Source organism: Rattus norvegicus, chromosome 5 (assembly GCF_021556685.1).
Source record: "Rattus norvegicus strain SHRSP/BbbUtx chromosome 5, alternate assembly SHRSP_T2T, whole genome shotgun sequence".
Lineage (NCBI taxonomy): Eukaryota > Metazoa > Chordata > Mammalia > Rodentia > Muridae > Rattus > Rattus norvegicus.
The window spans coordinates 116,231,850-116,259,560 of record NC_141538.1 but is presented as its reverse complement, the minus strand read 5'-3'; the positions used below and the strand labels follow the sequence as shown (position 1 = coordinate 116,259,560).

General features: G+C 41.3%; 1 protein-coding gene across 21 annotated transcripts in view; it reads right to left on the bottom strand.

Moving 5' to 3' along the window:
* Positions 1 to 26,018, bottom strand: part of Fggy (FGGY carbohydrate kinase domain containing) — a 395,164-nt gene extending 369,146 nt beyond the window's left edge. For 6 of the 21 annotated variants that reach the window (XM_087548124.1, XM_087548112.1, XM_087548117.1 and 3 more), the window contains exon 1: positions 25,934 to 26,018. Coding sequence is in view for 5 of the 21 variants with exons in the window: in XM_087548101.1 (XP_087404227.1) it covers positions 12,954 to 13,215 (262 nt within the window). In the remaining 16 variants the exon portion in view is untranslated. Of the gene's footprint in view, positions 1 to 2,867; positions 3,004 to 12,953; positions 13,241 to 15,640; positions 15,722 to 25,933 lie in introns of those variants that run through there. The other 15 variants (XM_087548102.1, XM_087548108.1, XM_087548103.1 and 12 more) reach the window with 8 other exon arrangements.
* Positions 26,019 to 27,711: the final 1,693 nt, after the last annotated feature.

Genomic DNA, 27,711 nt, shown 5'->3' with positions numbered 1-27,711 from the left:
GAGTGCTGGTTTATTCTAATTTCTGTGTCAACCAATAAGTATTCTCTTAAATGTTTACAACCACCTTTTGCTACTTCTAAGACAACATTTTTTCCATATTTAGCTTCAGAGATCAGAGTGATTCTTATATTCAATGGTATCCTGAAATCCACTTGTAGAATTTCTTTCTTTGTGGTTTATGAAATGAAGATATCAGAGTGGCTCTCCACTAATGGCAAGGTGACTGACAACACAAGGGGGTGCCTTGGCTCAGACTACCCTAGCCACCTATGCTGCCCTCTTGCCACTAGCTTGCATGCACATCTCCATTGTGAGAAGCAGCTTTTTCCCATGTGCCTTAGCTACTCCTTCGATGCTGTAGTAAAATGTTCCAACAGAATTACCTTAAAGGAGAAAAGATTTATTCTGACTCAGATCTCAAGGGTCCAAGCCATCATCACAATAGAGAAGTCAAGGCAGCAGAACCCTGAGGCATCTGGCCACATTGAACCCATCACTGAAAATATGCAGTTAATGAATGCCCTTACTACTCAGGAGCACACCTGAAATCCCAACCATGGAATGGTGTCATTCACGGTGGGCAGTCTTCTCACCTCAACTAAAGCAATCAGGAAGATCCCCACAGGCTGCCCGGGGACTTGTCTAGGTAACTTTAGGTTCTGCCATGCTGACAGCATTAGCCATCACACCGCAGACACAAGAATGGCTTCTGCTCTTAACCTAAAACTATACAAGACTGTTCCAAACCTGGAGAGAAGCCAGAAAATAAGGGAGGAATGAAGAATCTCTGTAGAACGTCTTCTGCTTTCTAACAGAAGAACTCTGGCTTCTTTCTATGCTGCCAACCCCAAGGCAAGAGAAATTTCCCATGGAGCTGGGCCTAGGTTCCTTCTAACCAACTCCTCTGCAGGTAAAATAATGTTTTGTCAAAAACTACAAAGAAGAGCCAGAGAATGATGTCCACTCATCAGCTTGCTCTAGGTCTGGATTCTGAATCTAGGAAAAATCTACCTGCAAGAAAGAGCACCCTCACCACCTGCAGAAAGTAGAGTATGACCCATACAGTGAACTCGAACTTTTATTGATAAGCGCTAGACGAGTGAAGCAATATACTCCAATTGTTCACACGACCACTGGGTGAGACAGTGAGCCATCCCCTCTTTCCTCAAAGCCCTTAGTCTGTCTGAAGATGCTTTGCTGCCTTCTGACAGTCTTCTATTACTAAATGCTGATTGTCTGAGGACTGTGTTAAGGGCCCTTGCCTACTATGATGGGGTTAGGTAACCCAAAAGTCAGGCAGTCCACCTTCACAGTCTGTCCTTCCACAATGCTAGGAAGCCTCTTTCTAACTTCTCCAACTTCCAGAAACTATTACTACACATCCTATAGGATGCCTACAGCCCTCTGGGAGCCAGAAACATTCTCCCAGCACAAGCTTCTCAGTTCATGTTTTTCTAAGAAAGAGATCCTAATTCAACATTCAGCTTCACCATTTCTCCATTATTGTGCTTTTAATCTCTTTGAGAATTGTTTCCACACCTGGAACCCGAACCCCAGCAAGTATGAGCCCTTGGGCACCAGATTCCCTGAAAGGAGATTCCCTTGCCCCGCCTACTCTGTGCCCTTTGCTCCTCGGTTACAAGTACAGTCCTCAGTGTCCTGAACTCCACACTTAATCAGTACTCAAAGATACAAAAACCTAAGAAATTGAGAAAATATTTTTTCTAATTAGGAAATAATATTTTCCAATTGAAGGGAAATAATATTCTCTTTCTAATTGGAAAAAGAAGGGGTTAGGATCACCACTGTGTTCCTTGTTTCTACGAAGGGCTCATAGAATTACAGAAACCCAGTCAATGAGGTTAGCAAGTCCACCACTCACTATATACTTCAGCAGCACACATAATCTGCCTCAAGCATACGGGCAGCAAACACCAGCTCCAGGATTTAAACACAGCATACAATAGTGAGTTTGGGGCACTTTCTCAACATTCAGCTAAAAATAAAAAGCAAAGCCTTTGCAACTTCAATAACAACAGATGCTACAAAAGATGGTCTTTCTTGAGGTCTGCCCTGCAAACTGTCCACCTGACTTCATGATCTTATTTAATCTTAGCTTAGCCCTGTCAAGTAGTGTGGAAGCTCCCCTTTCTCAGGAAAATGAGCTGAGGTGTTCAAAGGGGCACTAGGTAAGGTACAGCAGCTACAGAGGGACTATGCTAGGTCAGGGCAATTTGGAAGCCTACTTTATTTATGATGAGGAAAAATGGAACTTGGGCTTCATTTCACTGTCTTGGGGCAAAGAAGAAAACTCTAAAAAGAAAAGCAGCTGTAGGGGAGGGCATTCAGGAAAGAGGAAGAAGCCCATGGACTCTGCATGGCAAATAGAAAGAAAAATAATGAAGAGAAATTCAAGCTGTGCACAAATCCTGAGACACACCTAATATCTCAGTCTACTCGATGCCTTAAATTTCAGGTTCTACCAAGTTCCCGGCCTGGGGTACACTGACCCCTGGCCCCTATTTATAATCAAAAGGCTGTTCCACGCCATAAATACTCATATGTCTTACTAAATGACGGCCTGTATAAACATTGTGAGAAGGGAACCACGGGAAGTCATAGATTTCACAGCTGATTGTTTAGCAAATGTACAAGTGTGCTCAAATGCCATGTGAGGATAGGCGGGAGACCTGAAAACTGGGGTTGCTCTCTGCAAAACTATTTCAGCCATCCTTAGAAGGGGGTAAATGCTACAATCCCCTAGGGAATTGTGCTGTCCCTGTATTCCCTTTTCTTCCCCTCAAATAACCTAGTCACAATGAAGACTATTTCCCAGCACTTCCTCCCTAGAAAATGGAGGAGCTTACCTTAGATTCTGCTTCTTAAAGAGCCACTCCTCCAGGTTCAGTTTCTTTGGTGACAGCCTAAAGAAAGTGTGTACCAGGGCTGGGGAGAAAACTCAACTCAGTGTCCTCTTTCAACAGTGATCTTTGGACTCTACTGGGAGCTCATGAGTTCCAGACTCATGCAATTTAGTATTTGGTTACATTGTAATCGAGTTTAGGTAAGACCAGGAGATGAGGAAAAGCAACAGGTAGGCCTGCACTGCTCACTTCAGTTTTATTAACAGAAAAATTTCACCATCCCTATAAGTGTGAAGACTCCTGCAAGTACCCCACATGCTCTAAGATGGTGAGGAAATTGTGTACAGAAAGGAATGAGTCCATATGACAATAATACCTCGTTCTTTATGGCTTCGATCAGCATATCCAGAACCTTTCTTCCTCTTAAAGTGAAAGGCTATCTCCTCTTACTGCCCTCTCCTCCTCAGCTTTGCAGCTCGGGAAACATTTTTAGACTTGTCTCATTGCCAATGCTAGCTCAAAAGAAAATCTTCCAATGTTTCTTAGATTCCCAAGTCTCTGTGCCAACTAAACAAACTATCTTCCATCCGAATTTATCTGTGTCCTGATAGAAACCTACAGGCAGTGTAAGTGTGCTTTGGATCAAGTCTGGAGTGACTAGCAGGTCATGACATTAGAGTGGTGGTTCTAAATCCCTTGGGGTCCAATGACCCTTTCACAGAGAATGCCTAAGACCACCAGAAAACACAGATACTTACATTATGATTTGTAACACTAACAAAGTTACGGTTGGGCAATAGCAACAAAAAATAATTTTGTGGTTGGGGGTCATCACAACAGGAGGAACTGGATTAAAGGGCTGAAGCATTAGGAAGGTTGAGAACTACTGCATTGAAGAGAAGAAAGGGAATAAGCAGAACCCATCCCCTGTCAACTTCTGAGAAGCTCCTGGGAGCACAAGCTCTTATTCATTGGCAATGTCTAACAATCACCCATAGCAAAAGGCCTGGTCTAGTGCAGGCAGAAGGGGAAGGGGGGTGAAGGGGGGACAGAGGAAAGAAAGGCAGATATAGTTCTTAACCAACGATTAATACCTGTCTGAATCCCTGCCCAAGAAAAGCAACAGAAAGAAGAAACAGAGAAAGATGTCAGAGACCAGACAACTCAAAACACTAAACCAAAACGAAGCATGCAGCAGCAAAGCCACCTATCTACTCCAAAAGTCATCCACTCATCCCTGGAGTGCTCAGTCAGTCACCCGACTGTGAAGAACTAAAGACACTGAAAACCAGGGTTTTACCTCTAAATCCCACAACACATAGATCCTCAAGACCCGTCCAGATATCATGCATCACGAGAAAATTCAAACCAACACACTCTGTTTCTGAGCTCAGAGGTTCAGGAGAAAAGCTTCAAGCAGGAGCATAAAAATTATCCTACAAGGAGACGAAAGGCTGAGTGCTGACAGGGCAACATATGACGGGGTCCTCCCTCACTGGACAATTCTACCACCAGTACACAATGCAGAGAAAATCCAACATAAACAAGGTACTCATTAGGAAGCTGATGGATGGATGAACCACTGCTGGGAGACAGAAAAGCCATACCCTAACCCCAACATGCCTAGCACTGACTGATTGGGATAAGTCATGTAACATGTCTCTTCTGAACGACAAAATGATACTCACACACTCTGTACTCCAAGTTATTACTGTTCAGATTAAGAGAAACGATGAATCTCAATTTTGAGCAGTCATTGGTTGACTGTTCCCTCAGTCTCTGCTCTACCTTTATCCCTGCACATTTTTTGGGCAAGACAAATTTTGGATTGAAGGTTTTGTGGGTAGATTGATGTCCCCTTCCCTCCTCTGTAAGTCCTGTCTGGCTACAGGAGGTGGCCATTTCAGTCTCTATATCCCTCTCTAGTAGAATCTAAGCTAGGGGTCACCCCCATAGACTTCTCATATATTTTCCTGTCCAATGCCTCCAGCTAGTCACCAGAGATGCTCCCCCAACACTGATTTCCACTCTCATTCCCAGCCCTCTCTTGCCTCCCCTCCCCACACCTGTTTACTATTCCCACTCCCCTTCTCACCTCCGCTCCTACCCAGTTCCCTCTCCTCATCCACTTCCAATGGCTATTTAGTTTCACCTTCTGAGAGAGATTCTCACATCCTCTCTTGAGACCTCCTCATTACCCAGTTTCTTTGGGTCTGTGGATTGTAGCATGCTTGTCCTGTACTTTATGACTAATGTTCATCCCATGTAAGAGAGCCAACCCCTGACACTACTAATGAGACTCTGCTATGCTTGCAGACAGGAACCTAGCATAACCTAGCATAACCTGAGAGGCTATATCCAGCAGTGGGTAGAGGCAGATGCAGAGACCCACAGCCAAATATCAGCTAGAGCCCGAGAAGTCTTATGAAGGAGTGGAGGATAAAAGTGAGCAAGTCCGAGAGGTCAAGAAGACCTACTAAGTCTTCTTGTCCCTAACTAACCTGGGACTATGGGGGCTCACAGAGCCTGAGGCACCAACCAGGGAGCATGCAGGAGCTGGACCTAGACCCCCTACACATTTGTAGCAAATGTGCAGCTTGGTCTTCATGTGTGTTCCCTAATAAGTGGCGCAAGGGCTGTCCTCAGTCTCTGTTCCCTGCCATTGGGTCCTCTTCTCCATACCTGAACTTGAGAAAGGATGTGCCTAGTCCTACTTGGGGGGGGGGGATTTGTAAGGGTGGGACTAGGAAGAGGATGGGAGGGGACTGTGATCAGAATAGAAAGTGAATAAAAAATTAAAATTAAAAGAAGAGAGAGAAGAGATGCACATAGAAGGGATTTTAAAGGGGGCAATCCATTCATAAATATGAGAGTTTGATGGCATTGGAGGATACAGAAGAAAAAAGTACCATACACCGTACAGCACCACTGAAAGGGCCAGAGCCCAGCAACTCAGAATGGTGCCGGGACTCACCACAGCCCCCAACACTGCATCTACTCCTGAACTCGCGGTCTTTTAACATGTATTGTCAAGACTAACCACCGAAATGAACAAGACCCCGGGTCCATGCATCTCAGTGAACTCCTACACAGAGCAGCCATTTAGAACCAAGGATGTGGAGCTTCTCAATGGACTCCATAGTTTGATTATTAGATGTATTCATGCACTTGTCCAACTCCAAAATAAAAAATTCACGGCAGAGTTAGAAGAAGAAAAACAATTCACTTCATGTCTTCTTTGTATACAACTTCTGCCTAATAGTTATATTTATTATTTGTTATTTAGTCTTTTTATTCTTTTCTATATGTTATACTATATACACATAATCATTTGTTTACACACACACACACACACACACATAGACACACACTCTCACACACACAACTTTGGTTTGTGATGTTTTTATTTACAAGATATTTTTAATTTTATGTGCATTAGTGTTTTATCTACATGTGTGTCTACATAAGGGTGCCAGATCCCCTGGAACTGGAGTTACAGAAAATTGTGAACTGACAAGTGGGTGCTGGGAATTAAACTCAGGTCCTCTGGAAGAGCAACCAGTGCAGTGCTCTTAACCACTGACCATCTGCAAGCTTTTTTTATAATAAAGTTTAATTAAAAATATATATTACCCATTCTAATGTCTTCTCATCATATCTAAAACCTCTGTTTACACACACACACACACACACACACACACACACACACACACACACACACGGGGCGGCGGGGGGGAGCAAAAGAGCACCCAGCCCAGTGTTTTCCCTGTGTCAGAATGTGAGGGAATGATAAAAATTATTTAGCCTGGATTTCATGGTGCACAAGCTTATGTTGCTGTGGTATGAGTGCTTTGCGGTATGTGTTCTTTGCACAGTGGGTACGGCCTTTATGGATGACATCAGGACGCTTATGTAAGAGACCCAGGAGGTACTTCAAGGAAAAGCTAATGTGCCTAGTAAAACTGCATATGGCAGCTAAGTGGTTTCTTGCCTTCTATCCCACTCAGCCTTTCTCTGAAGAATAAAGACGTATTTGTTACTGGCCCAGAAGCTGTGACTCATACTTAATGAGAACTTGGTGCTTTTCTGTGTTTTCTTTTTTCCTGTTTTGAGGATCGTCATGCTTTGTAATGAGCCATTTTACAAAGATAAATACAAGGTACCAAGATGTGTTCCAGCTAATATTTCTCTTTCTGTGATAAAGCAAGAAGAACATGGGAAGGAAAGAGTTGGTTTGCCTTACAAATCCAGGATCACAGCTGATTAAGGAAAGCCAAGGCAGGAGTTCAAGGAAGTAACTTGGAGGCAGCAACTGAAACAGAGACCATGGAAGGACAAGTGATTCCTGGATTGCTCCTCATGGCTTGTTCAGCCTACTTTCTTATACAACTCAGGACCACTTACTTGCCCAGGATTGGTGCTACCATAATGAGCAGGGCTCTCCTACATCAGTCATTAATCAAAAAAAAAAAAAAAAAAAGAAAAAGAAAAAAAAAAGAAAAGAAAAGAAAAGAAAAAAAAAGAAAATCCAATGAATGAACTTGCCCATAGGCACCTGATCAAGGTGTTTTCTTAACTGAGGTTTATCTTCCCAGACAACTCTAGTGTAACAGTTTGAATCAGAATGGCCACACAGGCTCATATATCTGAATGCTTGGTTCCTCTGTTGGTGGAATAGTTTGGGAAAGATTAGTAGGTATGGCCTTGTTGAAGAAACTGTGTCACTGGATGTGGAGATGATGATTTTTGAGGGTTTGAAAGTCCAACCCATTCCCAGTTAACTTGTGTATTCGTGCTTCTCTCTCTCTCTCTCTCTCTCTCTCTCTCTCTCTCTCTCTCTCTCTCTCTCACACACACACACACACACACACACACACACACACACACACACACACACACACACATTGTGGTTGAGATTTGAGCTCAACTAGTACTGCTCCAGCATCATGCCTGCCCGCCTTACCTGCCTGCTGCCATGATCCTGCCTTGATGGTGATGAACTAACCCTTTCAAACAGTGAGCTACAAGTTAAATGCTTTCTCTTATAAGTTGTATTGGTCATGACATTTTGTCACAGCAACTAAGACATGAAGCTACTAAATGAATAAATAAGGTTGGGTAATGGTTAAATCACCAACTTTTAAAAACCATGGAGCAATCACCTACACACACACACACACACACACACACACACACACACACAGCTTGTGGCCAAATGTGGTCCAACTCCTAAGGTAATCATGAATAAAATCTGACTCATCAGAAGACAACTCAAACTGTACCAACAAACTTTCTCTTAGAGCAAATGAAACTCTAGATCTCTCATGTCCTTTTAGGTAAAAACCATGTTTGTCGTTTGTGTTTTCTCTGCCTCTTCCTTCCCTATCTTCTCCTCCCCTCTTATCCTCTACATAACCTTTGTGTTCCCATAAAACAGCCCTCACCTGTTTATAAAGCCTTCTGTTGCCCTCCTTACCCTTCCCTTTGCAGAGGGGTGAAAGGTTATATAAGACACACTACTATAAGCACTGCTTCTCCGATTCACACAGAGAGGAAGCAGAAATTCTGAAGAAGATCTCAAGGCTCAGTGTAGAAGGAAGAGTCCATATTCAAATTGAAGTCTGCCTAGACAGGAATAGAATAACTACCATGAGGCCTCCCCAACTAATCAAACTGCCTTGATCCAACTTATCTTGAGAAGTTTTATCAGTCATCAGAAATTAAAAATGTCTTCTTCACTGTTCAGAAAAATGCTGCCTTCATAGTCCTTGTTTTATTATTTTTGCATATGAGTGTTTTGCCTGAATATATGTCTGTGTACCATGTACATGCCTGACACCCATTGAGGCCAAAAGAGGGCATCATATCCCTTGTGACTGGACTTACAAATGGTTATGAGCCACTGTGGGAAGGCTGAGAACTGAGCCCAGGTCCTCTGGAAGAGCAGTCAAGTACTCTTAACCTCTGAGCCATCTTTTGAGACTACTAATTTATATTATAGGAAAAGGGGGGATTAATGAGTCATAAGGTTGGAAGATTGTTAATACATAAAATAATCAAATAGATGTTTAACTAAAAAGAACTAAGGATTATCTTCCTCTAAAGAGTTCTAGAAGCACAATAATCAACAGTGTTGGTTTAAATAAGGATGCCCCATAGGCTTAGATATTTGAACACTGGTGCCCACTGGGTGGTGCTGTTTGGGCACATTATGGAGCTCTTAGTAAGTCTAGTGATCCTGAAGGAAGTGTATCACTTGGATAGGCTGTAAGAGTCATAGCTCTTGGACTTGTGTTTAGAGTTGAAGATGTGGCCTCTCAGCCTTCTGCTCTAGTCTCATCCTGCCATGCCTGTCCCACCATTACAGACCTCCCCTCTGGAACCTCAAACCAAAATAAATTCTTCCTTCACTAAGTTGCCTTGGTCATGATAGTTTATCATAGTAAGGGAAAAGTAACTAACTACCACAGCAACTAGTCTGTATATAATGGATTCCTCTTTGCGACTGTCATACTTCATAACAGGGAACCATCTTCCATAGAAAGGAAGGAGAGAAGGACAGAGTATCATTCTCATCCTAATTAGAAGAGTATCCATGCATCCTCATGGTCACCTCCCTTCCCCAAACCATACTGACACCCAAGTTCACTAAAACCATGGGCTTGGGTTGAAGATCTCTCGTTGTGTAGAATGGAAAATGTTCGAATTGGCACAAAGTGGGATGAGTACACTGCCTCAAATGCAAGGCCCTTTATCTTAATCCCTGAGAATGATGGCCACTACAAAGTTATAGCTGTAACATGGAAATTATATGCAAACATGAATTACTTGCAAGCACACTCTTCTTTCTGGGAAATGAATTCCTGACCCTTCTTTGAATTATGAATAATTTAAATATATATGCAGTTTCTCCACTATCACTTTCCCCTCCAAGAGGCTGCTGTTGATTTGTTCACATAATTAACTACAAAACGATTCTCTACAGAACTAACCAGTTCTTCAAATTAATGCCATAGTTATTAGCATTTTGGCCGAAATCCACAGTTTTTCCCAGAAATTCACTCAAATTAAAGCAGCAGAAGAACCCACCAACCTTAATGAGGATATCAGATAGACATCTCAGGCAGCCTCAGGGAAAGCCACAAAATCCATTCTGCACAACAAAACACCTGCCTGAGACAAAGGCCAGGATGGCTGTGGTCTTTGGTCTGTTTTCACGTGTACTTGTTCATGAAATGTGGACAAGTATCTTTAAGGCCCAGGGAAGACGACATAAAGCAGTAGTTTTAACTTGGGAGTCATGACCCCTTTTGTAGGTCAAATGACCCTTTCACAGAGGGCACTTATCAGATATCCTGAATATCAGATATTTACATCACAATTCATAATAGTAGAAAATTACAATCATGAAATAGCAATGAAAATAATTTTATGGCTGGGGATCACCACAACATGCGGAACTGTATTAAAGGGTCATGGCATTAGGCAGGTTAAGAGCCAGTTATCTGAAAACCAAATATTCAATTTGAAGAAATAAAATGGCCTGCCATTCCTCAAACACACCCCTGCCAGGATTATCTTGGGCTAAAGTACCAATGGTTAGGCCGATGCTCCTCCACTGGCCCTCCTGTCTACTTCCCTAGACCTTATTTTCTCCCTGGAATGAACACTGTATACGGTAAACCTGTAGGACTACTAGTTTGCTGCCTTTGGCTTACATGTTTTCTCTTTTGAAACATAAATAATAAGTGGGCATTCATACAGAGAGAATGAACACATCTCCAGCCTCAGAGGAGTGAGGGGTTATAAATCAAAGCAACACTGAGATATCATTTCGACATAACAAATTAGCGGACCTTAGAACTCTAAAAATAGCCAATTTCAGTTAGTGCATAGGCAGGTATACATTACACAGGAAAGCAACTCACTCAATCATTTGTCAAAAGATTGGCAGCATCTGTCAGCTTTTACAGTCTACCTTTACCCAACAGTTTAACTTCTAAGAACTGATGAAGTATTGGGTCACCATAAGCAAAACAACATGTCCACCCTAACACCTTTATAAATGCAAGAGCACCCTTGCAAAAAAAAGAGGAAATTAACACATTTATTGAGAAGAGAGTTTATAAGAATAATATATCAGCAGTTGAATAAAAAAGAGCTAGAGAAACAGGCTGCTCATAGAGTATTAACTTAAAAAGCAACCTGCCAAGCTGCTGAGCTAACAGGTTGAAGAGGGAGGATCAGTGTGAGCTCAAGGCTACTCTGTACTTAGGAGTGAGTTCCAAGCTAACCTGGGCTACAGAACGAGACCCTGTTTAAAAGAGCAAAATAAAAATGTAAAAAAGCTCTTACATTATAGAATATGTCGCCTTTTTGCATTATTTTTTAAAAGAATAGAGGCCTAAGCACACATGGTCATGCATACCTGGAACATTATTACTTAAGACAATCATAAGGATCAATTTAAATATTCTCCCCTCTGGTCCCATGCTCTTCCCCTGGGAGCTCACCAGAAAGTAATGTTTCCTGCATTTTTCCATAATTACATTCATATGCATCTAGGTTTTTCCTATTTAATTTTGAGCTTGCCTCTATCCTTAGTTAAAATATTCATGAATATTTTCTGTGGCAATCGAAGGTACTATAAACTTTACCCTTAGCCAAAGGCCTTACTACTCGTGCCTACAGCCCTGGAGTACCCACAACAACTCTCAGAGAACAGTACTTCGGAGAGGAGAGGTCTTCCCAGATCTCAGAGGACTTCAATCATCTGTGCTTTCCACCAGTGTCACAAGGCAACTTTTTAAAATCCTAAATTAGACTTACTCTAACATCAAAGTTACCACATAATTCCACTAACTGAGATTTTTGTAAGCTAAATGAGTCTGATATATCTACACCATTCCTGACTTTATAGATTTTTTTCCTATTTTGTGACCTTCACCCCTCCCTCCCACAGTCAATTAGCAGAAGAACCCAAGTGACTAAGCTTTCAGCTTTGTGTGTGAGGACTTCAGAACATCTCAGCCACAAGTCTAGATAGTCAAGGACTAGCAATAAACTCACCCTAATTAATCACTGCTTCCTCAGTCATCCCTGAACCCAGCCCCTACAAACAGTACTGTATACAGACACACCCACCCACCCCCTCGTCTGTTTGGTCTGGATAAGAATATAATTTTCCTTCATATAGCAAGCCCAATTCTTCCCTGAAACACACTATTCACTCTTTACTTCTAACCACGGAAGAGGAGAACTTCATTTTGGAATAGTTTCTACTGGTCATACCTCCAGGTCTAGCTCAATCTTGTGCATAGTGCCTTTTCTAAGAACAACTCCATTTGGGGGCATCTTATATTTCCTTCTAATACACTTCTTTGCCCATGATCCCCCTGGCTTTATATAGGAAAAAGTCCTCCACTATTACTGATGCCTTGGTACCTCAAAAATCCCTTTTTCACTTTCAAATAGTCCCTTCTATATATTTTATTCAAAATTTGTAGTTGACAATTTCTATTTCCAGCCAATATAGAGTTGTAAGAACCATATCCTCCACCCTTATACTGATTCTAATAATATTAAATATATAAATGTATGTCTCAGGTTGCTGGAAATCTGGCAACAATCATTACTACAGAAAAATTAGTAAGAAAAAAAAAAGATAATTCCTTCAATTGCTGCAGCTGAATGCCTGGGGACTATGTGCAAACTATGTCAGACATAGTGACACATGTGGGGATGGAGGACAAGAGAGGAGAGAGCTGCAGCAGGAAAACACCCAAAGCACAGCAGATCCAAGACAGAGAGGCAGAAGCAACAGGAAACACTACAGTAAAGATTCATAGTTTCATATCAACCAAGTTGAAAACATCGCTCACAGAGTGCTAGGCAAAATGCATAGTACAGAATAGTGTGGGCCCAACTGACAAGGCATAAAACAAAACTCCAGAAGGAGTCAAATTGTTTCCAAATAACTCATGCATGCCCTTGAACAAATCGCAAGTGTATTTACAAAAAGTACAAGGAGAAAAAAAAAAAGAGCACCCGTGGTATAAATACATAATGGTTGTTATATAAGAAAATTACCATGCACAGGGCTGGGGAGAGGCTCAGCAAGTGGGAGGACCTGCTGCATATGTGTAAGGACATGAGTTTGAATGTCCATCACCTTAAGTTTCTTCCTTCCTTTCTTCCTTTCTTTCTTTCCTTCTTTCCTTCTTTCCTTCTTTCCTTCTTTCCTTCTTTCCTTAGCTCCAGAATTGTAGTAAAAACAGACTGATCCTGGGAGATTACTTCTGATTTGGGGTGCTTTTGTATGTTCTGGGTAAATAGAGACCCATTCATCCATTCACCTTTGTCCTCTTCGTATATCTCTAGAAGGCAAGAAAACGTGCCTTGGTCGTGAAAGCTATTCTGTGATGGAAGAGAAGAGATGGCTTTGTCTTTGATGGCTGCGTGCCTTTGTGGATTCTGAATTAAACTGAGAACTTCAGGTAGTTCTTGTACAACCAAAACCAGAGCTGCTGTAAGTGATCACAAAGGTGGCCATGTTCTATTGCCACTGCTTGACTCAAGACTGGTAATGAGATACAAGTGAGAGCCATTGGGCTACTGTCAAACCAGCCATAAGGTTTTGGCATGGATTTGAAGCTCAGAGAGAGCAAGATGTGTGTCAATGACATCCATATTTTGAACATGGGCATAAAGGCTGAAATAACTCTCTTTGCATCTATCTAAACAGGAACAAGCTGTCAAAAGAAGACAAGGATAGAAGCTTCAGTGTACAGAAAACAGTGAATGTCTTAGACCAGTGAGCTAGGGACACAGAAGGTGATGCTGGGCAAAGCAACATGCTCGCCTGCCATTTGTCAGGTTTACAAAGAGCTGCTCCAGTGGGATTTCTTCATGTTTTTGTTATGCTGCTGACATTTATCAACAGTTTGTGACTATCAATTGGTAATAGCCATTTAGATAGCAACCCTAATAATCCTTTGCTATAGTAAAGATATGTCAAACATAAAAAATAAATGAAAAATTAACACCCCAATTGAAAGACAGATTATCCACTGCTGATTTATTTAGTTTAATTAAATGCTGCCTACAAGAAGCTCAGTTTAAGCATAACGTGAAAAGCCAGAAGAGGCACATGATCTTCCATATCACAATGAAAAGGAACAAAGTCTCTCCATCAATATCCGACTAAGCAGGCTTAAAAATACACATGACCTAAACAATGACGAAGTAGATCTCTCTAGTAGAACTGTTAGCAGAAACCGTGAAATAACACAGGATGATTCACCAAAAGGACCAATTTGTACTGAATAGCTTTGCTACAGAACAGAAAGATGTATCAAAGCATACGGTTCCATTTATGTACCTGATCATAATATGATCGTGTAGTATTAGAATACATAAAGCAAACTATAAATGGAATGGTAGAGAAATCCATGTAAATGATTATGCTCTGGGTGACTGACAGGGACAGAAACAGTATACAGCTGAGCAAGGGTGTGATATACAATGGGAAATGATTTACCCACCCTGACAGATTGGTACTTCCAATGTTACACTGTTACTCTACTCAACCAGTATAACATGAGTGTTCTAATCAGAGTATAGTCTGTATTGGTTAAATAACTCTCACAAGATAACGAAAAAACCCAAAGGATTCAAGTCATATAAAGGATCATCTATGACCATGACAGAACTATAGATCAAGGATCAAAAGCTCTAGAGAAAATCCTCAAATGAATGTAAACTAATTAACATACTTCTTGAACACAACTATGCAATTTTAATGTGTTTAACTCAACGCAAATTAGAAGTATAGTGTGTGATTTTTTAGGACACGAGTAATGCCGGGCCTAGAAATTGACTGCATCAAACGTCAATAGGAGAAAAGTTTCAGTAAAACACACTTCAGCATCTCTCCTGAGGAAACTAGAAGGGAATGAACCCCATATATGCTGAAGAAAAGAAATAACAAGCTGTACAGAAGAAATAAGCACTTTTAAGACAGAAAAATGATGGGGAAAATAAATTTGACTAAAAGCTAGCACTTTGAGAAGAACAAAACCATTAATATAACTCAACCCAAACTGATCATGAAAATAAAGAGAAAATGTACACACTGCCAATATTGAGAATTAGAGGGATGAAATTAGAATGGCTTCTATAGCTATTAAAATAACAGCTGGGAAATGTTTTGCACAGTAGCATGTTAATAAATTTGACAAATTAGTCACTTCATGTCACTCCCTTGAGGCACACAATCAAGCCTCACTCAACAAGAAACAGAATGGAATAATATTAACTGAACACAATAGCAAAGTAGCTTTCTGTCACCTCACCACAGCATACTGGCTGTGACAAGTAGACATGAATGAGGAGACCACTGGGAGAATGTGAGATAAAGTGCATTAAAAAGACTAAGAATAAGGTTCCCAGCACCTCCCCCAAAGAAGTGCCAAAAAGAAGCCCTAGGGTCCACAACTCTTTCCTAGGGGAGGGTGAGAGCAGGGTCTTCAGCCAGTGAGAAGCCAGCTGTTCCAGCTGTGCAGGACATCCCCCAAGGTACCCCATCATTCTTAACACCTGAAGAAGTCTGAGGATTAGGCAGCTGAGAGAGTGGGGTAAGGACCAGAAAGAAGGATCCATACTAATGGAGCTAGAAAGGCTACACTGCACATCACAGTAGCTAGGTTATCAGGAGCACCCTCCCCTGCTGCTGCCAACCTCTCCCTCTGGTCCAGAGATGATCTAAAGTGACTCACCTCAGCCTCCATGCACAGTCGGCAGGACTCTTTACAGACAGCTCACAAACAGACATGCAGTGGCTCAACAACTCTGCACAACTAGAAAAAGAGCATGCAAGTTTGATGGAGGAAAACAAATGTCTTTGCATGAAGAGAAGGCGCCTAATCTTATGGATGGCTTCCCAAAAAGAAACAAGGAAGTGAAGCAAGCACAGCCAGAGAACAGACCAGAGTGGCTCAAAACCCGAGGTCAGCTGAGCAAGGATGACTTTCTTTTCTCAACACTAATAAGTAAAGCCAAAATAAGATGACTGCTTGCTTGATTAAAGAAGACCACAAGGAGACAGTCTGAGAAGCATCTGCAGCACACAAACACACACACACACACACACACACACACACACACACACACACACACATGTATGCACACCAGTCGAGGAAATACCACAGAACAAAGACAAACATTAATTTTCATCAACTGAGACTAAGAAATTAAGACAAAAGAAATGCCTGACAAGGAATTTAAAGAAATTAAATAATTTGAAACAATCAATCACTTGACAGCAAAGAGCAGAGGGCATGAACAGGAACATATGCCATGTTTCTACCAAACCTACGTTTTCGGCTTTTAAACCACTCAGGGCCCGCCCCTAAAAATGGCGCTGCCCAAATTCAGGGTGCATCTTTCCCCTCAATTTACCCATTTAAGAAAAATCTCTCAGGCATGCCCACAGCCCAACCTTCTGTAGGTAATCCTCTACTAACAGCTGTCTCCCAGCTGATTCTTGACCATGTCTGCTTGATAACTAAAATGATATAATGAATTATGGGAGTTCCCAAAGGAGAAGAAAATAGGGCATGGATGCTACCTTAAATGAATAGCTGAAAACTTCTCAAATCCCGTGAAAAATGTGCATGTTCAGGTCCGTGAGTCATAAAGGTCTACAAAGAGCTCAAATGTGTCCAATCCAAAGAGGGAGGCTTAGATACATCATTATATTGTCAAAAACACTCCTCCATTGTTGGTGGAATTGCAGACTGGTACAACCATTCTGGAAATCAGTCTGGAGGTTCCTCAGAAAATTGGACATTTCACTACATGAGGACCCAGCTATACCTCTCTTGGGCATATACCCAAAAGATGCTCTAACATACAACAAAGACACATGCTCCACTATGTTCATAGCAGCCTTATTTATAATAGCCAGAAGCTGGAAAGAACCCAGATGCCCTTCAACAGAGGAATGGATACAGAAAATGTGGTACATCTACACAATGGAATATTACTCAGCTATCAAAAACAATGACTTTATGAAATTCATAGGCAAATGGATGGAACTGGAAAATATCATCCTGAGTGAGGTAACCCAATCACAGAAAAACACACATGGTATGTACTCATTGATAAGTGGCTATTAGCCCAAATGCTTGAATTACCCTAGATGCACAGAACACATGAAACTCAAAACGGATGATCAAAATGCGAATGCTTCACTCCCTCTTTAAAAGGGGAACAAGAATACCCTTGGGAGGGAATAGGGAGGCAAAGTTTAGAACAGAGGCAGAAGGAACACCCATTCAGAGCCTGCCCCACATGTGGCCCATACATATACAGTCACCAAACTAGTTAAGATGGATGAAGCAAAGAAGTGCAGGCTATAGGAACCAGATGTAGATCTCTCCCCAGAGACACAGCCAGAATACAGCAAATACATAGGCAAATGCTATCATTAAACCACTGAACTGAGAACGGGACTCCCGTTGAATGAATCAGAGAAAGGATTGAAAGAGCATGAAGGGGCTTGAGACTCTATATGAACAACAATGCCAACCAACCAGAGCTTCCAGGGACGGGGCCGCTGCCCAGGGACTGTACATGGACTGACCCTGGGCTCCAACCTCATAGGTAGCAATGAATAGCCTAGTAAGAGCACCAGTGGAAGGGGAAGCCCTTGGTCCTGCCAGGACTGAACCCCCAGTGAACATGATTGTTGGGGGGAGGGTAGTGGGGAACACCCATGGAAAAGGGGAAGGGGAGAGGTTAGGGGGATGTTGGCCCAGAAGCTGGGAAAGGGAATAACAATCGAGATGTAAATAAGAAATACCCAAGTTAATAAAGATGAAAAAAAATGTTCAACAGCAGCAACAGAAAAGAGAATGTTACATACATAGAAGCCTTCATTAGAATACTCATGTGTTTCTCAGCAGAATTTTACAGATGGGAAGAGAACAGGATGAATACGCAATGCACTGCTTTTTATTTCCCTGTTTAAGAAAAAAATATAGCAAAATTATCTTTTAATAGCGAACAAGAGGTAAACAAGAAAAGTGGCCCCAGATCTACATCATTCATTGCTGGATCTGCTGGAAGGAGACCTAAGCAGGACCTTCAGGTTGGACTTAAAAGATCATAATGAATGGCATGAAAGGAGGTCACCGTCAAAACTTCCCAAAGGCAGATATATAGTCAAATTCAGAATACTCGAAGACCGCGACAGAGGCAGGTAAAGGACTTTTAACTTCAGCCTAATAGCTATGAGAGGTAAAAGTATTAAGACTAGCACCTACAGTAATTTAGTAATGAGGACACTGTATGAAATAAGTAAATCATGACAGAAATAAGGAGGTATATGTAAAGTTTTCATATGTAGTTAAGGTTGTGAATGAAAGTTCATTCATAATGTTTGAGAGAAAGCCCATGATAATGGACAGGCAAGATCTATAGAGCACATACAACAGAGAACAAGAAAGAAGCCCATCTTATCATTATATTTAAAAAATTCCTCAAAGCACAAAAGACAGCAGGAGAGGATAAAGAAACAAAGGAATTGCAAATCAATTAATAAATGGGCAAGAGTTCATACCTATCAATAATTACTCCAGATATAAATTAACTAAATTCTCAAATCAAAAGATTAATTATATTTTAAGCCACAAGGATATGAAGCTAGGAATCAATAACAAGAAGAAAACTCAAAAATAAGAAACATACATTCTTGAACTAAATAAAGTTGAAACTAGAAGGGAAAAGTTGAAATCAGTGCAGAAATATAATGCCCAAAAGCTTACAGGAGGCAGCAAAAATAGTTCTAAAAGAGGAGACTATGCTGGTAAATGCCCATATAAATAAAATTCTGAAATAACCGAAGTTTTTATCTCAGAAGTATCAAAAGACCCAACATAGTAGAAATAAACAGAGATGAGAAAAATAATAAATAAGATCAATAAGATGAATTGGTATTTTGAAAAGATAAACAAAACGAAGCCTTTATTGATACTGAGGAACAAAAGAAAAGACAAAATTGAAAAGGAAAGAGAAGACATTTCTTCTAATAGCCCCCAAATAAAAGAAGGTCATAAGAAAGTAGTATATAAAATGTGTGCCCACGCTTTGTACAGGCAAGAAGAAATGACACACTTTCTAGAGGTATGCGATCTACACAGTGAGTCACGGAGAAACAGAAAGCTGATCAGACTCATACTGAGTGAAGGGATGACTCAGTATTTCAACATCTACCATGTGTGAATTTCTCACACAACTAACTTTAAAAAATATTTGATCAAGAGATAGTCCAGGGTCTAATGACTTAACTACCAACATCTAAGAAGAGTCCATACTATTCCTTCGTGACCACATGCCAATTCTATTCTACATAGTCTGCAAGTCCAAGAAAAATAATAAAAAAAAAGCATCAAAATTGGGAAGAGAAGAAAAAATAATTTATTTGCAGGCATCATCTCTGATTCTTATTCATGTTCACATGTATGGTGAATGTAAACATGTTCACATGTGTGTCCACATGATTATGGATGTACAGAAACATATATGTCTGTAAGGAAGCCAAAGGTTGACATACAGGTGGCATCGAACCCAGGTCTGCATGCTTAAGTGCTATCCCTTTAGCAATCAAGCCATGTCCCCAGCCCCTGACATATTATTTTACACACACACACACACACACACACACACACACACACACACACAGCTATGGCTACAACTAATAATAGTAAGATGCCAGCAAGATACAAAATCAGCCTACAAAAATTGTCTGTGTTTCTATTCATTACCCATATATCCTTAAATAAATAAATAAATAAATAAATAAATAAATAAATAAATAAATAAGAAAACAATCCCAACTACAAAAACATTTTTTAAATGATAAACAAAAGGTTAGGAAAAATTTTTTTAATTTTTTTTTTATTAACTTGAGTATTTCTAAATATTTCGAGTGTTATTCCCTTTCCCGGTTTCCAGGCAAACATCCCCCTAATCCCTCCCCCTCCCCTTCCTTATGGGTGTTCTCCTCCCCATCCTCCCCGCATTGCCGCCCTCCCCACAACAATCTAGTTCACTGGGGGTTCAGTCTTAGCAGGACCCAGGGCTTCCCCTTCCACTGATGCTCTTACTAGGATATTCATTGCTTCCTATGAGGTCAGAGTCCAGGGTCAGTCCATGTATAGTCTTTAGGTAGTGGCTTAGTCCCTGGAAGCTCTGGTTGCTTGGCATTGTTGTTCATAAGGGGTCTCGAGCCCCTTCAAGCTCTTCCAGTTCTTTCTCTGATTCCTTCAATGGGGTCCTATTCTCAGTTCAGTGGATTGCTGCTGGCATTCGCCTCTGTATTTGCTGTATTCTGGCTGTGTCTCTCAGGAGCAATCTACATCCGGTTCCTATCAGCCTGCCCTTCTTTGCTTCATCCATCTTGTCTAATTGGATGGCTGTATATGTATGGGCCACATGTGGGGCAGGCTCTGAATGGGTGTTCCTTCTGTGTCTGTTTTAATCTTTGCCTCTCTGTTCCCTCCCAAGGGTATTCTTGTTCCCCTTTTAAAGAAGGAGTGAAGCATTCACATTTTGATCATCCGTCTTGACTTTCATTTGTTCTAGGCATCTAGGGTAATTCAAGCATTTGGGCTAATAGTCAATTATCAATGAGTGCATACAATGTGTGTTTTTCTGTGATTGGGTTACCACACTCAGGATGATATTTTCCAGTACTAACCATTTGCCTACGAATTTCATAAAGTCATTGTTTTTGATAGCTGAGTAATATTCCACTGTGTAGATGTACCACATTTTCTGTATCCATTCCTCTGTTGAAGGGCATCTAGGTTCTTTCCATTTTCTGGCTATTATAAATAAGGCTGCTATGAACATAGTGGAGTATGTGTCTTTTTTATATGTTGGGGCATCTTTTGGGTATATGCCCAAGAGAGGTATAGCTGGATCCTCAGGCAGTTCAATGTCCAATTTTCTGAGGAACCTCCAGACTGATTTCCAGAATGGTTGTACCAGTCTGCAATCCCACCAACAATGGAGGAGTGTTCCTCTTTCTCCGCATCCTCGCCAGCATCTGCTGTCACCTGAGTTTTTGATCTTAGCCATTCTCACTGGTGTGAGGTGAAATCTCAGGGTTGTTTTGATTTGCATTTCCCTTATGAGTAAAGATGTTGAACATTTCTTTAGGTGCTTCTCAGCCATTCGGCATTCCTCAGCTGTGAATTCTTTGTTTAGCTCTGAGCCCCATTTTTTAATAGGGTTATTTGTCTCCCTGCGGTCTAACTTCTTGAGTTCTTTGTATATTTTGGATATAAGGCGTCTATCTGTTGTAGGATTGGTAAAGATCTTTTCCCAATCTGTTGGTTGCCGTTTTGTCGGTTAGGAAAATTTTAACTGAAGGTGTGAAAGATCTTCTAGTGAGAAGAAAGGCCTTTGATGAAGCTATACCATTCCTGGGCATGGACACCAAGGACACTCCATCTTACCATAAGGACACTTGCTCAGTTATGCTCATCACAGCTTTATTCACAAGAGCCAGAAACTACAAACAACCCAGATGTCCCTCCACCGAAGAATGGATAGAGAAAATGTGATACATTTACACAATGGAATATTAATCAGCTCTTTTTAAAAAAAATGACATCAAGAAATATACCGTAACTGGAAAAAGTCATCCTGAGTAAAGTAACCTAGACCCTGAAAGCCAAGTATAGGATGTATTCATTTATAAGTGGAGATTAGTTCTTAAGTAAATGATAATCAAACTAAATCCCACAGACCCAGACAGGTTAGGTTATGAGGGGGATCCAGGAGGTAAGTGTTGACTGGGGATGAGTGGGGCAGGAGCAGGAGGAATCAGGTGCAGGAGGATGAAGGGGTAAAAAGGATGGTGGGAGAGAGAGCAGGGAGAAACAGGTATAATTGAGGTGCACCTGGTGAGTGGAAACCTAAAGCAGTGGAAACATCCAGGACTCTCTGAGGGTGAGCCTAGTGAGAAATGAAGGACGTGAGCACTGGAGTACTAGTGAGTGCTGGAGGATGTAGAATATGAGTGGGCTACCTTTGTAACCAGGGAAGTCTTCCAGTGGAGCATTGGGCTGCATTGGACTGACCATGGGGAAACAATAAGTTTACTGGCTTACTTATAAAGCATGGGTTAGAGATTATTGACAGGAGCTTAGAAGGCTCCAAAGCAGCCATACTGGAAAGTCTTCACCCAGTGTAGATATTGGCTCCCCAGTAGTCATATGTATGGAAACCCCTTCCCGAGTTTGCACCATCTGACTCTAGCACCTCCTCTAGAACCTAAGGCCACAGGTAATTGGGGAATAATTACCAAAAGAATGGTGGTTTACTCTGATGAGGGTGCTAGGACTCCTCCTACATTCTCTGTCTAGGCAAGAAGGCACAGTTCACTCATTAGGATGTCAGTAGTTCTGCTTTCAGGATAACATCTTGCATCGCTATGCTAAATTCCAAAAAAATAAAAAATAAATAAATAAACCTTGAACAGTAATAGGGTTTTGGTGTCTATAGAAGGCTTGGAACAAAAATCTCCTGCAATAGGTAGCAATGAATATTCTAGTAAGATCACCAGTGGAAGGGGAAGCCCTTGGTCCTGCTAAGACTGAACCCCCAGTGAACGTGATTGTTGGGGGGAGGGCGGGAATGGGGGGGAAGGATGGGGAGGGGAACACCCATAAAGAAGGGGAGGGGGAGGGATTAGAGGGATGTTTGCCCGGAAACCGGGAAAGGGAATAACACTCGAAATGTAAATAAGAAATACTCAAGTTAATAATAATAAAAAAAAAGAAATACAAATGAAAGCATCCAAAAATCTGCAAAAAAAAGTATAATCACAGGAAAATTGATACTTAATAAAATATTAATATTTTCAGATTTTCACATAGTACTTTTGGTTTTAAAGAAGGTTTCTGATAATTTTGTAAAAAACATCAATAGCAAAAATGAAATATTCATTATTAGAAAAAATACTAGTGGTATGTTTTTGGAATAAATTTAATAAAAAAAGGATTAAAAGTCCATGAATCATTGATATAGATATATAGATATAGATATATAGGTATATATCTATATCTATATATCCCACATTTGTTAGTCAGAAATGAAAGTGTCCCCTTATTACACATTTTTATATTACCTTCACTTTTTAAATAAAATTTAATTTTGGAAGCAAAAAAAAAAAATCTCCTGCAGATACAGGGGTCAGAGGAATTCTGTGATGTCGCCACTATGTAGAATCTAAAAGGCTCCAACTCCTTAAAACGGAAAATAAAATGGTAGTTACCACCAAGTGGGAGGTAGGAAACATGAGATGATGGTCAACAACTATAAACTTTAAGTTATAAGTTGAAAATTTTCTGGAGATCCAGTGTAAACATGTGATAAAGTTAGCATTATATTCTTGCAGTTTGTTCATAGAGCAGAATTTAAAATTATTGATCACCAAAGAAAAAGAATGCGCTAGATGGTGTGTGTGTGTGTGTGTGTGAGTATCGTATCATTTACACTGAATATATGTGAATTGTGTTAGTTATATCCCACTAAAGCTAGGAGAGGCAGACTAAAACATAATCTGGGTAGGCCTGTGGTGATAAATGTGAAATGTGAACATTTTAAAATGTTTGTGTCTGGGAAATTAGTAAAACACACTACCGGTGTATCTGTGTGATATCTGTGTGACTATTCCTAGAAAGGATTAACTACGAGACAAGACCCACCCGGGGCCATGAATGGCACCATCTCATGGCAGGCTGTGACTGAACGGGGATAGAGAGAAAGCCCTCCAGTGAAACATACTTTTTCTTTCTCTCTTTTGTTGAGGGTCATCTTGTGTATTGTATAACCAATGTGCTGTTAAGAGTGTTCCCCCATTAATTCCTGATTAGTCCGATAAAATGCTCCTTTTCTTACGATGATAATCTCTATATAATAAAAATAATTCTGAAACAACTACAAAAACTATCATGCAAGAACTGCATTCAAAATGTTCAGTCCATTTGTGTTTGGCAACAATTAGATAACTCTATTATGTGTTCTATCTTGGTGAGTCCAGAGTTCTGCACCTAAATCGTTTTCTATCATAACTTGTATTACTAACCTAAAAACATCTTAGACATAAAAACATCTTCCACCCATCCTTTATGATGTGCGCTGTTCCTACCGTGATGAACTGAAATCATGAGCTAAAATAACTTTTCCTGCCTTAAGTTACTTTTCCCGTGGGTTTCTCACAGCAATAGGAAGTGTAAGGAGGCTTTTAGATCAAAAGGCTTTGTACTTGGCATCCCTTACATACAATACTAGGCCCAGGTGGCTTTCCTAGTGAGTTCCACTCATCATTAGAGAGAAAATGTGTGTGTGTGTGTGTGTGTGTGTGTGTGTGTGTAAAATACTCCCTGACTGATTCTTTAAGGCCAAAATTAGTCAGAAAACATAACTCAGAAAATGCAAGAAAGGAAAATTACAAATCAATATCCATTATCAACAATGATACTAGAATGCTTAAAATCTCAGCAAATGGAATCTTAACTATACAGTTAATTATATGCCAATCACTCCTCAATAGGACTGCTACTTACTACCCAGCTGAGAACACCTCTCTTCCTGTGATCATCTCAGAGTTAGATGGTCTCTATGGCACAGTCCAGACAAGCAGCCATCTCAGACTTTCCTTGTGCTTAAGAGTTTAAAGATAGGGCTTTGCCCAAGCTGTTTTGTTGTTGTTGTTGTTGTCATCGTTGTTGTCTTTTAAAAAGCTAATAATTGACTGTGGTTTTTAGATAAAGGCTATAGAAAAGGAACTAAATTCCAGAAGACAGAGCCCACCAAAATTCATCACAGCCTGAGTGAGAGCCTGGACTCCTTCCCAAAAACACAGTGTTCCACCTTCTGGGTTTTTTCCCTTCTCCAATCTGCAAACTTTGACTTCCTAATCCTATGCCGCTCCCCCCTCAAAAATAATCATCCACAGGCCCTCCTCACCCTTATTTTCCACCCCCCAACCCTGTGATAGTCAGTAGCGGTCCTTTGGGGCGCTCACTAGTACAGCCAGGGTAGAAGCTTTTAAGTCAAGATCAAGCATGACAGCTGCATTAACAGGACACTGCAGAAGACAGAACAGCAGCAGCCACAGCTAGCAACAGGAAAGGGAACATCAGGACTCACATAGCTCACAGTGAAGACCAGAAACCCCTTAAAAAGAACAGGAAAATGAAACGAGACAAACCTACAAATCCACAAAGGCAGTAATTGTTCCTTACTCTTCTGCTCCCTAAAAGCACAATCCAATGGGACCTTTAGAATTGACACTTCCCATTTGATCTACGGATCAAACTTGGCCATAGCTTGCCCTTTAATTAGGGGAAGAAGTTGGAGCTAACAAATAAGCAATGCCCCAGTGAAATGCTCCAGTGACAGAGGAGTTCCCCTACAGTGAGTGTCTCCATCCTGAAACGGACAGGACCAGGACGTTCAAGAAAACGGAAAGATTCCCCTATATCCCTGCTAGTCTACAGCCCTGTAACAAGACAGATGGCATTATCCCTTTTAAACTGACGTCGCATCAAACACAATCTCCACCAGCTCAGCTTCTAAAACCTTAAACAGCTCCAGTCCTGAAATGCCTTTACACTGACAAACTTTAATTCAAAGACTTAAAATGTTTAGAGAATTGCCCCCAAATTTGGTGGGGCGGGAGGGGGCGGGGTTGCAAAATTCTTTCTGGGAGAAAGATAAACACTTTATTTAATTAACTGTAAACTACTCAGGGAGATAGGGCCTTAGGCCCCAGACATCTGTGGGGCAGTGGTTGGGATGCAGTAAAGGCCTCTCCCTTGGGCAAGACACCTCACCCAGAATACACTGGAAACTGAAAGGCGAGCAGATGGCCTGGCTGGAGCGAGACCCAAAGGTGAAGGAGGGAAACATCTAGCAGGCTAGAGAAGCTTTTTGTTAGGAGCCGGCTGAGAGCCTGCGTGCCTGCAAGAGCCCCTGGGAGGGTCACTTACTTGTCCAATATGAAATCACATTCTAGCTAGCAGGCCAGCAGGCCACCAAGCACAGCCGCACCGCACCCAGCAGGGCGGTCCAAACAAGCTGTGACTCCGCCTGCCTCTGTGCAGCCACTCCAGCAACCCTTGTAAGGCGTATCCTGATTGGTCCTTTGAAACGGGCACCAGGAATGGTCAGTACTTGTGAGCCCTTCCCCTTCCCGCTACACTGCAAGTCCTGGCTTTGCGTTTCAAACTCCTTAGATCGCTGCCTGGACTTTAAAGCCTCTAAGGCAACAGAGACTGCTCAATCTAAGCAATCCCCTCTGAGCGCCTTCTCTCCTAGCCCATCCTGCAGTATCTAATGGACTGTTAAATCCCTCGGCTGAGCACCAGGGTTGCTTGTGGGCTTACAATTCCTCGAACCCTTTATACCCAGTGCTTTTCAGGAATTCTCTCACTTCATCGTGTGCTCTAGTCTTTGAGGTAAAGATTACAGTAAATCTCAAAGAAAAATGGGCCCCTGCCTTTGAGAAGTTGACGGACGAGTTGATACTGACCTTTCCAGTAAGCTACATGTTTTCCATCCTTATCGCTAGACACTGAGAGCCCAAAACCGGTTTGGGTTTTTACTGGAGACTATCCCAAGTTGTGAAGGCCAAACCTTCTGAATAATAACAGGGACTTCCTGAAACAGACCTAATGTATTTATTATGTTAAGACTGGTATCCACATGACTTGAGAGTAAGCAAGTGATCTATCTCTCTTGGTCATCCAGGTGAGAACTCTGTCTTGGTGAGGCTGAGGCCACAGGATTAGTCCTGCACCCTGCTGCAGGTCTTGCTTTAGATTTAATTTCCTCTACACAAGCAGTCTCAACCTGCTTTGGTGTCCGTATCTCAGATATTTACATTATGATTCATAAGGATAGCAAAAGTAGATATGTGAAGAAGTAGCAAAAAAAAAAAAAAATTTTATAGTTGAGTCATTACAACAAGAGGTCACTACAAAAAGGGTCTCAGCTTTAGGACAGTTGAGAGCCACTGATCTACACTATGACTGCGTTTCTTGGATGCTTAATACACAGAATACATCGTCCCAGCTCTTTCTTAATATATCCCAGCAATGGAACATTCCTGCTGCTTTGTGGACTGTGGTCGGGTGTGAAAGCATAAAAGGTCTCCTCTTTGCTGAACATAGATTAGTGTGGTGGCCTGAGTGGATAGCTGTCTCTAGTCTTTGGTATATTTGCTATGTTTTTTTTTTTTTATTTGTTTCCTCTTGAATAGCATACTATCAGTAGCAAAAGTCGCCTTGTGCCTGGGCCCCCAGCAGCCATTCTAAACTATAAAACCACACAGAGGAAAGAAACATGGTGAAAAGCTTGGGTTCATAATGCAGTGTAGACCAGACCAGGGGGAGTCCAAAAGACCCTGCAGCTCACCTACCACTAGAAATCGGGTGACTAACCTCTGTTGTTGTAAAAATATAAAAATAAAAAAGAGTAGAGTTGTCTTTTACCCCGCTTAGGTCCGCACCGCGGTGTCCCAAGATATCTGCTAGATATCTTGGCGGAAACACAGCCCAGCCGCACACTTTCCTACACTCAACCCCTCACATAAAAGAACACACAACACAATAATCTTTGACCCAATTGGTAAGATATAATTGTCCACTTAAACATATTAAGCCCAGTGCCATCCATCCCTTGAGAACATTAATAACAACCTGTAAATACACAAAGCAGAATCTTAACATCACCTGTCATCGCTTCTCCCCTCTCTCCGTCTCATCTC